At 43.3% G+C, this 15,895-nt stretch overlaps 1 protein-coding gene across 1 annotated transcript; it reads right to left on the bottom strand.

The window, feature by feature from the left end:
• Window positions 1–1,101: 1,101 nt before the first annotated feature.
• fbxl22 (F-box and leucine-rich repeat protein 22) lies at window positions 1,102–9,320 on the bottom strand. Its single transcript, XM_068015122.1, has 2 exons — window positions 8,942–9,320; window positions 1,102–2,252 (listed from the first exon to the last, which is right to left on the bottom strand). The coding sequence occupies exons 1-2, from the start codon at window positions 9,274–9,276 to the stop codon at window positions 1,910–1,912; spliced, it is 678 nt and encodes a 225-aa protein (XP_067871223.1). The 5' UTR covers window positions 9,277–9,320; the 3' UTR covers window positions 1,102–1,909.
• Between the last annotated feature and the right edge of the window lie 6,575 nt (window positions 9,321–15,895).

Genomic DNA, 15,895 nt, shown 5'->3' with positions numbered 1-15,895 from the left:
ACTTTGTATCATTATGGCTACTTTGTATCGTTACACCATTGCTTCTTTGATCGTAAAATTTGGGCCGTGAACCTCTAGCATCACCCAGTGACCATCTTCATAATGTGACAGCTTCGGGCAATTCATGTGTCAATACATAGGACCTGGGTTCGATTCCGGGTACTGCCTGTGTGGAGTTTGCAAGTTCTCCCTGTGTCTGCGTGGGTTTTCTCCGGGTGCTCCGGTTTCCTCCCACAAGCCAAAAGACTTGCAGGTTGATAGGTAAATTGGCCATTATAAATTGTCACTAGTATAGGTAGGTGGTAGGGAAATGTAGGGACAGGTGGGGATGTGGTAGGAATATGGGATTAGTGTAGGATTAGTATAAATGGGTGGTTGATGTTCGGCACAGACTCGGTGGGCCGAAGGGCCTGTTTCAGTGCTGTATCTCTAATCTAATCTAATTTACAGAGTCTTGAGAGATGAACCATCCATTTGCTGTGGTTGAAATCTAAAAGAGGATCCAAATTAAAAGGCACAAGATTGACTTTTAGTGACTCTGGGGGAATCCTGACTTCTCATCTGCTCTGAAAAATTAGGTTTTTAGAATATAATGTAGTCTTCTTTCAAGCCTGAAAGCCTACAGCTATTTTAAATATGCAAATAAAGTATTTGTCGGGGCTTCAAACCAACTTTCCAGGACCCAGTTTCTCCCAGTAGGCATTTAACACCTGAATGAACTGTTTATGCTTTACTTAGACTACTTTACACGTAGGGCTGTGGAACAGGGCAATGGGACTAATTGGATCGATTTTTCAAACAGCCGACACAAGCGCAATAGGCTGAATGGCCTCCTTCTGTCAGTCCCCACTTTTGCTGGTAAAACTCTGTGTACCTTTTAACCTTCTCAACATCCCCTGAAGTTCCCGGGAATGTTTATGTGTACATGCGACTCGGCCATGTGATGCCTCGTCACCTGGAGCCAGGTACAACATTGGACTGAATTCCATTGTCGAGGTAAAATTGTATCCGAATTATTGAGTTTAGTGACAACACTATTAAATGTTTACACCAAAAGCATTTTTATTTATCAAGATTTATTTTTAATTACCCGCCAGTACATTACTGATTCTCATCACACTTTAACACATTAGTCACACCTCAAGATTTGCCAGATGAAAGAATTGCATTTCTATAGCACCTTCGCAATCTCAGGACATCCCAAAGCTATTTGCAGCCAATGACGTACTTTTAAATTGTAGTCGCTGTTGTAATGTAGGAAACGCAGCATCCAGTTTACACACAGCAAGATCCCACAAACCGCAATGTGATAACCAGATAATCTGAGATCTCTGCACTCCTCCTATTCTGGCCTGTTGCACATCCCCGCCACCCCCCCAACCGCCCTTCACTTCCTTCACCCCAGCATCGGTGGCCGTGCCTACAGCTGTCCAGGCTCTAGGCTCTGGAATTCCCTCCCTAAAGCTCACCACCTCTCTTGTATAAAACGCTCTTTTAAAAACCTGCCTTTTTGACCAACGTTTGGTCACCGTTTAGTTTCCTTACATTGGTATTGTCAAATTTTATCTGATAACACTCCTGCAAAGTGATTTGGGACATTTAACTACATTAAAGGTGCTATATAGATGCAAGTTGTTGGTGGAACCCTGTGAACCAGTCCTGAGCCCACCTCATTGTGCCAAATGCAAACAGATGGTGCCAAGCAGATTACCCTTGGGTCTGCATCAAAGCCACTCTAAGACTGGTGGAGCACGGGAATGATTCAGGGTGACTCTGCATTCCTTCCCTCCCGGTGAGTCAAGTCTCTGTTAGCTGCTCCCATGAAAGTATAGCTGCGATCAAGGTTGCTGTGCCTATGCGACTCTGGGCATTCTTCTGTCTCCGTGTAGCCTGCAAAGTCCACATGCTGTTACCACTGAAGTCGCTGCTTCTTCCCTGTCCCAAGGTTGCCACGTTTGTCTGGCTGATCAGGAATCATCTGGGCACTTCGCTCTGCACTGAGGGACAGGGAGGGACACTTCCTCCGGACCAGGCAAAGCCCCTCCTGTGTGACATTCCGACAGAAATCCACATGTAAGGTCGTTAAGCTGCTCCCATAAATAGTCACTGCCTCCAGAGTTTTATCAGTCAATCTTGCACAGTTTTCCAGTTTCAGCATGTTCAGTTTGGTGCATTTCTGCAGGATTTGTATGATGTAGCCATCAGTGAGGTGCCCACATCCTGAAAGTATTACCGACAGCAAGTTTGGACACCTAGGAAAAGATCACAGAATAATTTGCTAACTGTGGGATGACTAATACAATTCATAATCACAAATATAACATCAGCCTGACAGCTCAGCGCACTAACACTGTAAAGCTCAGGAACGCTGGGACATTATCACTCTCCTCCTCAGTAGGAGAGATATAATGAATGTGGTCTGTGACCAGTCTGATTCCACCTCTTGATGTCACACTGCAAACACAGCAATGGTGAGCGACCCCAGACCCCCACATCCCAATGCTGCTCTCTGTGTGAATGCTAAAAAATGAAAAAGAAGTGTGAAGCATATCAGGCTGAGAGTCTGAACTGAATAGGAGGGAACAGAAATCGCAAAGTAACATCACAGGATAAGGAATCATGTGGGGTGAGTATGCTGGTAAGCTTTTAATTTATTCTAAATTAATTATAAAGTAAGACTTGAGCAATTAATTAGTACAAAAGCTAAAAACTAAAGCCAATTTGATAATTTATTATATCGATTAATTGAGCACTGATAGTATTCAGGTCTAGGGGATGAAGTTAAAATTAAGTAACAAGGGATAGTAAGACTTAAGTCTGAATTTTTCAGTAATTTTAAAATCTAAGGTTTTTAGATAGTATCACAAGGTTTAGGTTATCTATGGAAAAGGACAAGGAGCAATCCAGAGTAAAGATAATTAATGGGGTGAGAACAGATCTGGCCCAGGAAAATTGAAATCAAAGATTGTCAGGCAAAATTGTAACAGAGCAATGGGCTGCTTTTAACGACAAGATGGTTCAGGTACAGTTGACGTACATTCCCACGAGGGAGAAAGGTACATGAGAACATAAGAAATAGGAGCAGGAGTAGGCCATTCAGCCCCTCAAGCCTGCCCCGCCATTCAATAAGATCATGGCTGATCTGTCCCAGGCCTCAACTCCTCTTTTGGGCCTGCTCCGCATATCCCTCGACCCCCAGAAATTTCAAAAATCTATCTACCTCCTCCTTTAAATACATTTAGTGATCTAGCCTCCACAATTCTGAGGTAGAGAATTCCAGAGATTCACCACCCTCTGAGAGAAGAAATTCCTTCGGATCTCAGTTTTAATTGTGTGCCCCCTTATTCTGTAACTATGTCCCCTAGTTCGAGATTCCCCCATCAGTGGAAACATATTCTCAACATCTACCCTGTCAAGCCCCCTTAAAATCTTATGTTTCAATCAGATCACCCCTCATTCTTCTTAACTCCAATGAATAAAGACCTAACCTGTTTAGTCATTCTTGATCAGACAACCCCTTCATCCCAGGAATCAGCCTAGTGAACCTTTTCTGAACTGTCTCCAATGCTAGTATATCCTTCCTTAAATACAGTGACCAAACCTGTACGTAGTAGAACAAACAAGTCCCGAGATCCCTGGATTTTTAAAGAGACAGAGGGTAAGATGAAGCTGTAAAAGGGTGCATATGACAGATGTTAAGTAGATAATACAATTAAGAACCAGGCTGAATATAGAAAGTTCAGACAGGCAGTGAAGAAAAAACATAAAAAGCAAAGAAAGAATATGAAAAGAGACTAGCAGCTATAAAAGTCTCAAGAGGAATATAAATAGTAAAAGTGTGGTAGGAGTGGAACCATTTAGGGACCAAAAGGGGGACTTGCGCATGGAGACGGGGAATGGCTGAGGTATTAAATGAGTACTTTGCATCTGTCTTTACCAAGGAAGAAGATGCTGCCCAAGTCATGGTGAAAGAGGAAGTAGTTGAGGCACTGGATGGGCTAAAACTTGATAAAGAGGAAGTATTAGATTGGCTGGCTGCACTTAAAGTTGATAAGTCACCAGGACCAGATTCAATGCATCCAAGGATACTTGGGGAAGTAAGGGTGGAAATTGCAGAGACACTGGCCATAATCTTTCAATCCTCCTCAGATGGTGCCAGAGGACGGGAGAATTGCAAATGTTACATCCTTGTTCAGAAATAGGTGCAAGGACAAGCCCAACAACTATAGGCCAGTCAGTTTAGCCTTGGCGGTGGGAAAGCTTTTAGAAACGATAATTTGGGACAAAATTAAGTCACTTGGCAAAATGTGGATTAATTAAGGAAAGCCAGCCCGGATTTGTTCAGGGCAAATTGTATTTAACTAACTTGAATTTTTTAATTAGAGGTTTGATGAGGGTAATGCGGTTGATGTGGTGTACGTGGACTTCCAAAAGGAGTTTGATAAAGTAACAGGCTTATCAGCAAAGTCAAAGTCCATACAATAAAAAGGATTGCAAAGTTGGCTGTGACAGGAAACAGAGTAGTGGTGAACAGTTGCTTTTCTGTCTGAATAAAGGTAGAGTGAGATTCCCCAAGGGTTGGTGTTAGGTATATATTAATGACCTAGACCTGCGTGTATAGGGCACAATTTCAAAATTTGTGGACGACACAAAACTTGGAAGTATTGTAAACTGAGGAGGATAGTGATAAACTTCAAGAGGACATAGACCGGCTGGTAGAATGGGCAGGCGTGTGGCAGTTGAAATTTAATGCAGAGAAGAGTGAAGTGATTTGTTTTGGTAGGAAGAACAAGGAGGTGCCATAGGAAATAAAGAGTTCATTTCTAAAGGGGGTGCAGGAGCAGAGGGACCTGGGGGTATTTGTGCACAAATCATTGAAGGTTGCAGGGATGGTTGAGAAAGCGGTTAATAAAGCATATGGGATCCTGGATTTATAAATGGGGCATAGGGTACAAGAACAAGGAAGTTATGATAAACCTTTATAAAACACCGGTTTGGCCTCAACTGGAGTATTGTGTCCAGCTCTGGGCACCACACTTCAGGAAGGATGTTAAGGCATTAGAGAGGGTACAGAAAAGATTCACGTGAATGGTTTCAGGGATGAGGAACTTCAGTTACGTGGATAGATTGGAGAAGCTGGGGAAAAGAAGATTGAGAGGAGATTTGTTAGAGGTGTTCAAAATCATAAGGGCTCTGGACAGAGTAGATAGGGAGAAACATAGGAGCAGGAGTAGGCCATTCAGCCCATGGAGCCTGCCGCGCCATTCAATATGATCATGGCCAATCATCCACTTTAATGCCTTTTTCCCACACTATCCCCATATCCCCTTATGTCATTTGTATTTAGAAATCTGTCAATCTCTGCTTTAAACATACTCAATGACTGAGCTTTCACAGCCCTCTGGGGTAGAGAATTCCAAAGATTCACAACCCTCTGAGTAAAGAAATTTCACCTCATCTCTGTCCCAAGCGGCTTCCCCCTTATTTTGAAATTGTGTCCCCTGGTTCTAGACTCCCCAACCAGAGGAAACATCTTACCTGCATCTACCCTGTCTATCCCTTTTAGTATTTTGTACTGTTCCCATTGACCGAAGGATCAGAGGACACTGATATAAGGTGATTGGCAAAAGAAGCAACACTGACATGAGAAAAAACTTTTTCACACAGCGAGTGGTTAGGATCTGAAATGCACTGCTTGAGAGTGCGGTGGAGGTAGATTCAATCGAGGCTTTCAAAAGAGAATTGGATAGTTATTTGAGGAAAAAAAATTGTAGGACTATGGAGAAAGGGGGTGGGAGGAGGAATGGGACTAGATGAGTTGCTCTTGCAGAGAGCTGGCATGGACATGATGGGCTGAATGGCCTCCTGTGCTGTAATGATTCTATAAAACCTGTCCAGTTCAGAGAGCGATGATGCCTGTGTGCATTTTCAATGAGTAATTACCCTTGGCTTCATGGCTAACACTTTCATCTCTGAGTCAGGACATTGTGGGTTTGAGTCCTATTCCAGAGAGTTGATCAGAAAATCTAAATTGAAACTCCAGTTCAGTAGTGAGGGAGTGCCATTTTTCAGAGGAGGCATCAAAACATGGCGCCTATCTGCGCTCTCAGGTGGATTTAAAAGATCCCATGGCGCTATTTCGAAGAAGTGTATTGGAGTTATCTCTGCTGCCCTGGCCACTATTTATCCCTCAACCAATACATTAAAAAAAATTATCTGGTCATTATCACCTGTTTGTGAGCTTGCTTTACATAAATTGGCTTCTGCATTTCCTACATTACACTTCAAAAGTACCTAATTGGCTATAAGGTGCTTTGGGATATCATGAGGCTGTGAAAAGTGTTACATAAGTGCAAGTCTTTCTTTGGAGGTGGTGATGTTCCCATGCGTCTGCTGCCCTTGTCCTTCTAGGTGGTAGAGGTCGTGGGTTTGGACGGTGTTGTCGAAGAAGCCTTGGTCAGTTGCTGCAGTGCATCTTGTCGATGGTACACACTGCTGCCACTGTGTCAGTGGTGGAGGGAGTGATGGCATCAATTTAACATGTAGTACAGCATGATTATTATACAAATGGAACAGACAGTGTAACAAAAGTCATTGACTCATTATTTACAACAAATTGTATTTGTACAACATCTTTAACATAGTAAAACATCCTAAGGTGCTTCACAGGAGCATAATTAGACAGAACTTGACAGTAAATCAAAGAAGGAGACTAAAAGTAGTTCCGAAGAAGGGTCACTGACCCGAAACGTTAACTCTGCTTCTCTTTCCACAGATGCTGCCAGACCTGCTGAGTGGTTCCAGCATTTCTTGTTTTTATTTCAGATTTCCAGCATCTGCAGTATTTTGCTTTTATTTAAGGAGACTAAAAGCTTGTTTAGAGAGATAAGTTTTAAGGAGCGTCTTAAAGGAGGAGTGAGGTAGGTAGTGTTCCCTCCAAGCCTGGCGGCCACACGACCCAGACATTTCCACACGGGCTGAGAACAGGTCAGCCTCTTTAAGCTAGCACAAGAAAATATAAAGGTCCTGCACACTTAAATGAATAGGCCTCACACAACAAGAAACAATTAGAATGGATGTTGGTAAGAGAGGAGAGAGGTTCAGTGAGAGAACTCCAGAGAGGGCCGAGGCAGCTGAAGGTACGGCCGCCATTGGTGCACTGAAGGAAATGGGTGATGCGCAAGAGGCCAGAATGAAAGGAACGTAGAGTTCATGAATTGTAGGACTAGAGGAGGTTAGAGATACGGAGGGCCTAGACCATGGAGGGATTTGGGAATGGAGTTTGTGATGAGGCCCAAGGACAATGTTTAATTGGAGGAAACTATGTCTCATCCAGGACTAGATGTCAGATAAACAGTGTGACAAATCAGAAAGTGTCAGGGTCAAGAGATGTGATGGTGAAGTAAAGCTGGGTGTCGTCAGCGTGTATGTGGAACCCTGCATTGTGTTTTTGGATGAGGTTGTGAAAGGGTAGCATGTAGATGGGAAATAGGAGGGGGCCAAGGATAGATCATTGGGGGATGCCAGAGGTAACTGCGCAGGCAGTGGGAAGTGAAGCCATTGTAAATGATACTCTGGCTATGAATGGATAGGTTAGAGTGAAACCAGGAGAGTGCAGTCCCACCCAACTGGATAATGGAGGAGAGGCATTGGAGGAGGATGGTTAACTGTCAAAAGCTGGAGACAGTTTGAGAAGGATGAGGAGTAATGGTGCACTGCATAGAATGTCATCATTTGTGACCTGGTTGGAGCCATTTCAGTGCTGTGAAAAGGGTGACAACTGGATGGAGTTGTGGAAAAGTTGGGCATCGATTTGGGAGACAACAAAAGGTTCAAGGATTTTGCAGGGGAAAGAGGGGTTGGAGATGGGGTGGTAATTTGCTAGGACAGAATGGCCAAGGCTGAGTTTTTAGAGGGGGTGTGATGACAGCAGCTTTGAAAAGGAAGAGGGCAGGACCTGAGGAGAAGGAACCATTTACAATATCAGGTATTATGGGGATCAAGAAGGGAAGTTGGGTGGTCTGCAATGTTGTGGGTCAGAGAGCAGAAGGTGAGTCTCATTGATAAGGAGCTCAGAGCGTAAGTAAGGAGCAAAACTAGAGAAATAGGTGAATTCAGGGATAGGGCAGAGGGGCGCCTTGGGGGAATTTGGGCCTGGTGGGCTAGGGGAAGGGAGGGTAGCAGCCGAGGCTGCTGAATGAATGGTCTCGATCTTAGTGTTAAGTCTATGAACTCCTCGCACTTGTTGGAGGTGAGGGATGAGGGGACAGGGTAGAAGGGTTTAAGAAGGCAAACTGCAGTGAAGAGTGGCCAAGGGTTAAATTTAAATTCCAAGATGATTCCTGGAGTCATGAACAGTTTTGGGAGCAGAGCCAGGCTGACTATTTCTTTGAGTTCCAGTCAGACATAGCGATGAGTGGCTAAACCAGTTGTATGCCATAATCAGTCGAGTTTTAAATGGAATAGGTCGTGCTCCAGATTTATACACAGCCTTCATCTACACATCACACATTTTTAAAAATAAATACTGAAGATATATTTTGCACAATTTCCTCAATAACTTACTGGGTAAAGGTAATGGGCCAGAAGCATGCGGAGGTAGAAACCTCAGGGGGCCCGGGATTATGCCTGATTAATGCTGAGTTAACTGACTAGAAACCCCCATTGGGCGAACAGCCTGATACTCACTATCTAGGCCAGGCATAAAGAAGAGGAATGGAGGAACTGACAGTGACAGTCAGGGTCAGGGTGTGGAACACTATCAAAGCAACAGTCTGAGGAGAAGGAAGAAATTATTTGTAAAATTTAAGCTCAATATCAACATGAAAAGAAGGTTTTCGGAAGAATTAACAGTGATTATTTTGTCTTGCACAAAATAAGAATATCAATAAGCAAATATACTTTAAAATGTTATGCACAGACATTGAAAAAAAGCACCAACCTGTCACTTATTTGAATCAAGAAGCTGTTGACAAGATTCTGGTGCTGGCTGCAGATGCTTCTCTGGAAGCTGCTTTTCATCCAGTCCTCAATGTTACAGACTTTCACCCGGCTGGAGTGCCAGCAGATGGAAAGTGAGCGTAACGCATGGCTCAGCAGGAAGTTATCCCTCTTCAGCTCTGATGGAGAAGAGAAACACAGCAGAGACCACAGAGCTGGGTCGTGAAAGACCTCACGGAGAACTTGGCAAGCTCTAGACAAGTTTTTTCTGTTCTCCTTGTCCAAAAATGAGAAAATATGAAGCAGGCACTCTCTGTTTAATTCTGTTAGCTGCATCTGAAAGAACTTTTCGAATGCAGACTGTGGAGCAAGTGAACTACAACAGCTGAATCTGGGAAATCTGCACCATCCCCGTATGCAGGCTCAAACCTGGACATATATGGATTAGGAATGCAGTTTGTTCTGAGGGTGACAACTGCTGTTTAAATATAAACCTCTCAAAGTTCAACATCAGTTCTGAAGATTAAATAACTGCGGGGGGGTGGAAGTGGTGGTGACATTATTTCCCTATAATGTGCATCAAGTGCTCCCCCGAATGTTTAACAATAACTTCACACATGGTGAATATATTAATTTATGCCTTGTTAACTGCCTGGAAAAGTCCAGTTGATAGTTTTTGAAATACACATTCTTTACCCGAACAGCCACGAATTAGCATTTCATTTGTGACTGGATTTGTGTTCATTTCCAATCCATGGTTCTCCAACCTTTTCACGTGGGGGACCACATTTCAATTTTTGTCTTACATTGTTGGGGGGGCGGGGGGTGGGGTGGTGTCAGGTGAGACAATTTCAGAAAGATATAGGCATTCAAAATGTATCTTGCTTATAATCAAAACAACAATAAATGTGCATCTTTGTGCAGAACATTTAAATGAGAAGATTAATTTATTGCCTTACTTTCTCTTCACTATGTTGGGCACTAATTTAGTGAGATACCTGACATTTGTTTGCTTCCACAGATAGTCAATGTTTGCCCGCACACTTCTTGTAGCAATGTGGAATATTCTAGATAAATGTCCATCTGTCAGGAGTGATCTTAATCACTTTCTCTCCCTCCTCTCTCTCTCGCTTTGTCTATCTCTCTCCCCCTCCTTCTTTGTGTCATCTCCCCCTCTCTGTTCCACCTATCCACGATGAAAGGGGAAAAGTAGAAGAATGGATTCAATCTCAACCTGACCTATTGAGCTCTCATGTTAAAATCGTAAACCCAGTTCTCCAAAAACACAAGCGACCTTCACTATATGGTCACAGAGTCGGTTTTAATTATAGAGGGTGCACTGATGATGACTGGGAGGTATTTCAGTCATGACCAGAGGGTTTAGACCATAGAGAAGCAAAGGTTTGGTTACACATGTTCCCAGGGTCCCTCAATCTTGTTCCTTTTGTGTTTGGCGATACTAGTAGTTGTGTGGGCACAGATCTTCTCAATAGTAGTTCACCACTGGAATTGGGTCTGGATGGTCCTTCCCAATACCAGTCTTGATTCACCATCCCATTTTCCTGCTTGGGGAGCATTGCGGTGCACGATGAAATTACGGCAGCATCTATGGGGGAGGGAATGGCTGTGGCGTCTGTGTCGGCTTTGCTGCAGCAGCTTAAAGGGACATGCCACCAAAGGGATTTCCAACGCTGCAGCCAGAAACTGGCATCAAACAGATTTTTTTAATAATGTGGCGCAGCCTCACCATGACTGGCACCTGGATCCCAGTGTCGCATTTCCAGCACCCCTTCCACCAACAGTGCTGAGATGGGAGTAGAAGAGTATTCCAAGTTCGCTGATCCACATTGCCATTATTTACATGTGGTTAGAATTGTGAAGAAATGGGAAGATTCTCGGACTTCACTCTCCTCATGGTAGCATTGCCCTTTTCAGGCAGTAATTTGGAAGGACGCCCCTCTCCCTCTCGCAGAGCATTTCCTTAGCCTTAAAATGTTTTTTTTCACCAGTGCCTCTGTTTATCTGTAATGAAAACAGCTTGCAGCTGTTAACAGGTTACTTTAGCTCAAAGACCTTTTGGCCTTTGCTGGTCAGATTCGGTCAGTTTTCTGTACATCTGTTTACAGTTTAACCTCCTGGATTTCATTTAAATTATTGATGCTCCTAGGTTGGATAGTTTCGCATGTCTCAACCACAAATTTTGATTAAAATAATACTAGGTATCTTACAGTACCTCTGTGTACCCGAAAAACTACGAGTGCCTAACACTTATCCTGACATATCCTCACCTGTAGTAACTTAATACATTCTCACAGGTTATCATTAATAAGTACAGTCCAATCGGGTGGCGTTCCACAGGGCTCACTGTTGGGTACCTTGCTGTTTGTGGTATATGTTAATGATTTGAACTTAAATGTTGAGAGGCATGATTGGGAATTTTGCTGATGATACAAAAATTAGCTGTGTAGTTGATAGTGAAGGGGATAGCTGTAGACTCCAGAATGATAGCAATGGGTTGGTTGAGTGGGCAGAAAAGTGGCAAATGGAATTCAATCCAGAGAGGTGTGAGGTATTGCAGTTGGGGAGGGCAAACAAAGCGAGGGAATACACAATAAATGGGAGGATATTGAGAGAGGTAGAAGAAGTGAGAGACCTTGCAGTGCATGTTCACAGGTCGCTGAAGGTGGCAGGACAGGTCGATAGAGTGGTGAAGAAGGCATATGGAATGCTTTCCTTTATTGGCCGTGGTATAGAATACAAAAGCAGGGATGTGTGATGCTGGAACTGTATAAAATGCTGGTTAGGCCACAGCTGGAGTATTGCGTACAGTTCTGGTCACCATAGTATAGGAAGGAAATAATTGCTGTGGAGAGAGTACATAGGAGATTTACAAGAATGTTGTCAGGGCTTGAAAGTGGCAGCTATGAGGAAAGATTGCATAGGCTAGGGTTGTTTTCCTCAGAACAGAGGAGGCTGAGGGGTGACTTAATAGAGGTGTACAAAATTATGAGTGGCCAAGATAGAGTAGACAGGAAGGACCTGTTTCCATTAGTGGAGAGGTCAGTTACCAGGGCACAGATTTAAGATGATTAATAGAAGGCCATGAGGAAAAACTTTTTCACCCAGAGGGTGGTGGGTGTCTGGAATGCACTGCCAGGAACAATGGTGGAGGCAGAAACCCTCAACTCATTTCAAAGGTACCTGGACATGCACCTAAAGTGCTGCAAGGCTATGGACCAGGCGCTGGCAGGTGGGATTTGATTGGGCGGCTAGTTTTTTTAGCCAGCACGGACCTGATGGGCTGAATGGTCTCCTTCTGCACTATAATTTGTCTATGGTTTTAATCGCCAGTTGAACAATGACCAGAATATGGGAGATAATCCCTTTCCGTGGACGGATCTCAGTATTCATATTGATAGCCCACCAGCATGAATCATCCCCGCCCTTGTGTATTTCTTTCCGCATTTCATGATTCCGTTGACCCAGAATATAATAATGCTTCTGAAACTGATTAATATGCTTCAATTCTACCGGTTGCTTAGGCAATGGTGGTATATTATACCCAAAACATATGTACCGGATTTGTACAACTGCTCTTTTAACTCATCCTCTCCATCAAAATTCACTTTCTTCTATTTGGAAGACCGAGGAAACACACTTGGAGGCATTTTTATCAATGATATATTTATGATACATATTTATATTTAACAATCCTTACAGGTCAGAGTGGCGTAAAACAAAATGTTCCTGTTGGAATAGGACAGGTCAGATGGCACTGCTATTCCCGGTGCATAGTGATGACACAATATTCACCTCCTTCTGTATGATGATCTCACTGGAAAACGCCACTCCCATAGTCACCTTCGTGGTACCATTCCATGTAATGTGATTCCAATTAAACCCACAAACTGGAGCTGCATGCTCAGCTGAACTTGTCCCAGACTTGAGTGCACCCTGTAAGGTCCAGGATCTCGCACACATCATCCCATCCACCTGGTCATGTACCCAGATGGGGTTCATCATATTCCACTAAATAGTTCCCCTTATGAGCCCCTATGAGCAAGGGATTGGGACCTGCACTCCTATGCAAGACAGGATAACACACCAGTCCCAGCAAAGTAATACCCTCCTGTTCCAGCTAATTTACATTCATGTCTTACTGGGTACACCTGTACCAATCTCCTGACCTGACACATAGTCAAATTGAATTAGTAGGTGGACATAACCCTCACATATCGATTGGGATCGAAAGGAAGTCTTTCCTTGGCAATGTGTTGCAGATTTTCCCTAGCCTGTTCCACCAAGATCCATACATTACACACACATCATCTTGCGTGGTCTTGTTGAAAGCATTACAATTTTCCTTTAACATCCAATTGATTGTTTCAGCATGGGATTTGAGATACCTGACCACATCCTGTAGGAGTATGGTCAATGCTTGGCCCTCCTGCAATTCTCCCTGTTCTAAAGTATTAATTTTGTTCAAAACTTTTCTTCAGTGGTTTCTCACCTCCTTTACTGAGCTTTTAAAGCAACTAAGTAACAGGTATTAACTAGGGACGCACCAGTGTTGAACATAGCGGCAACATCTTTCAACAAACTACACTGGCTTCTGACGTGCCTCTCCTCACTGTTGTATTCATCAGCAATCTTAATTAACTCAGTCATTCAACTCATGATGATCCTGGACGTCATTTTGGTTCAGAGCTGCCAGATCTGTCTCTGCCAATGCATCACTGGTTCTTTCCCAAAATTCCTCAATCAATTTCCGCATCAAACTTTCACCCCCTACGAACCTACAAATTAGGAATAGGCCACTTGGCCCTCGAACCTGCTCCGCCATTCATTAAGATCACAGCTGATCTGATTGTCACCTCAACTCCACAGTCCTGCCTAACCTGATAACCTTTCACCCCAGTTGGGGGTTTTAAGTTCACAGCACTCTGGCATCCCTAACACTGTTAAATTTAAATTTACTGGTGTATCTTTATGATATAGAATGTTTCTAGTGGGGATTATTACTACCTCATTCGGGACAACTCGCCTGAAATTTCTGCATTATGTTTGCAGGTGAAGAGTTTTTAAAAATTCGTTTGTGGGATGTGGGCATCACTGGCAAGGCCAGCATGTGGTGCCCATCCCTAATTGTCCTTGAACTGAGTGGCTTGCGAGGTGATTTCAGAGGGCAGTTAAGAGTCGACCATATTACCGTGGGCCTGGTTTCTTTCCCTAAAGGGCATTCGTGAACCAGATGGGTTTTTAAACAATAGTCTCGTGGTCACCATTAGACTAGCTTGTTCAAGATTAATTGAATTTAAATTTCACCATCTGCCATGGTGGGATTCAAACCCATGTACCCAGAGCCTGTGTTTCTGGGTTATTAGTCCAGTGACATCACCATCTCCCCTTTAATTCCACTGCCTGTACAGTTCTCTCTATGCATTCCCACACCCGATAGGTGTGTTCACCCATTATTTTACCGACTGGAAACTCTTACTATTACATTTCGGAAGCATCTTAATCAGAATGATTATCCTAAATGGGTTCATGCGGGCATATAATTCCTTCGTACTCTTGCCGCCACCATGGCTAGCATAATCTTGTTTCCTCTTGGACAGTTGATTGTACTGGATTTCCCTAATTCTTAGAGATTCTCAATGTGGTAGTAAGTCATTGCATGAGTTTTCCCATTCTGAATGAGCCACGCACTTTGCTGGCCTGCAACCTTTCCCAATTTGCAGGTCAGTCATATCCCTCTTTCTCATTTACCTCATAAGTGGTCACTGTAACCCTGGCATCGATACAATGTTTTTGGGAGCCACCCTGAAAATATGAAGGGGAACCTCTCGGGTGCCTTCCTGGGTTGGCTTTCAGGATTAACAGTACTTTAGCTTTCATAATCTGCATCACGAGCCCCACTATGCATATGGATTGCAGAGAATTTGGTCTCTCTCTCTCCTTCCTCCTGTCATGTTGTTTTTCTCGCTGCCTTTTCCTTTTCTTTTGCTTCTCTCAATTCTTTTTGTTCATTTATCTGTTTCTGCTTCTGTCTTTTTCCTTTTGGTGGGAGATGCTGTCTCCTGGCAAAATGCAGCAGGGAAGGGAGTCACCAGCAGCTACCAGTTGCTCTTGGCATGGGGATTGTGGGGGTAAATGAGGCCCTCAGCTACTCGTTGGCCCACTCACCAGTCTTCCTCAGCTAAGGTTTTTGAAATAATAAGAGAAAAAAAAATCAACAGGCGCTTCGAGGGGTTTGAGTTAAATTAAGGTTAGCCAGCACAGATGACGTAACCGGGAAGGTTGATGAAGGGAATGCGGTGGATGTTGTCTATATGAATTTTAAGAAAGCATTTGCTAACGTACCGCATAAAAGGCTGGTTAACAAAATTGAGGCTCATGGAATAGGAGGGTCAATGTCTAATTTGATAAAAAAAATAAATTTGCTTAAGGACAGAAAACAGTGAGTTATGCTAAATGGTTGTTTTTCAGACTGGAGGATGATAGACAGTGGTGTTCCCCAAGGGTCAGTGCTCGGACCACTGCTTTTTTTTGCTATATATAAATGGCTTGGAATACAGAGTACAATTTCAAAATTTGCTGATGATATCAAACTTGGAGGAATCGCAAACAGTGAGAATGATACAAACTACCTGCAGCGGGACATAGTCTAACAGAATGGGAAGACAAGTGGCAGATGGAATTTAATACAGACAAGTGTGAAGTGATGCATTTTGGCAGAAGAGATAGGATAAAGCAATGTAGACTTATTGGAGCAGTTCTAAAGAGTGTGAAGGAACAAAGGATTGCAGACAGATGAGAGGCAATACACATGACTCCCCCATTTTCACCTCTTAACTGACCGAAGACAGCATGCTTTAAAAATAGCGTTTTAACCCCTGAATGCTTTAATTGTCAAGAACAGACAAATGACAGGTTTTCTCATAAGTTTTAAAAG

Source organism: Heterodontus francisci, chromosome 35 (assembly GCF_036365525.1).
Source record: "Heterodontus francisci isolate sHetFra1 chromosome 35, sHetFra1.hap1, whole genome shotgun sequence".
Taxonomy (NCBI): domain Eukaryota; kingdom Metazoa; phylum Chordata; class Chondrichthyes; order Heterodontiformes; family Heterodontidae; genus Heterodontus; species Heterodontus francisci.
This window is presented reverse-complemented; position numbering and strand designations above follow the sequence as displayed.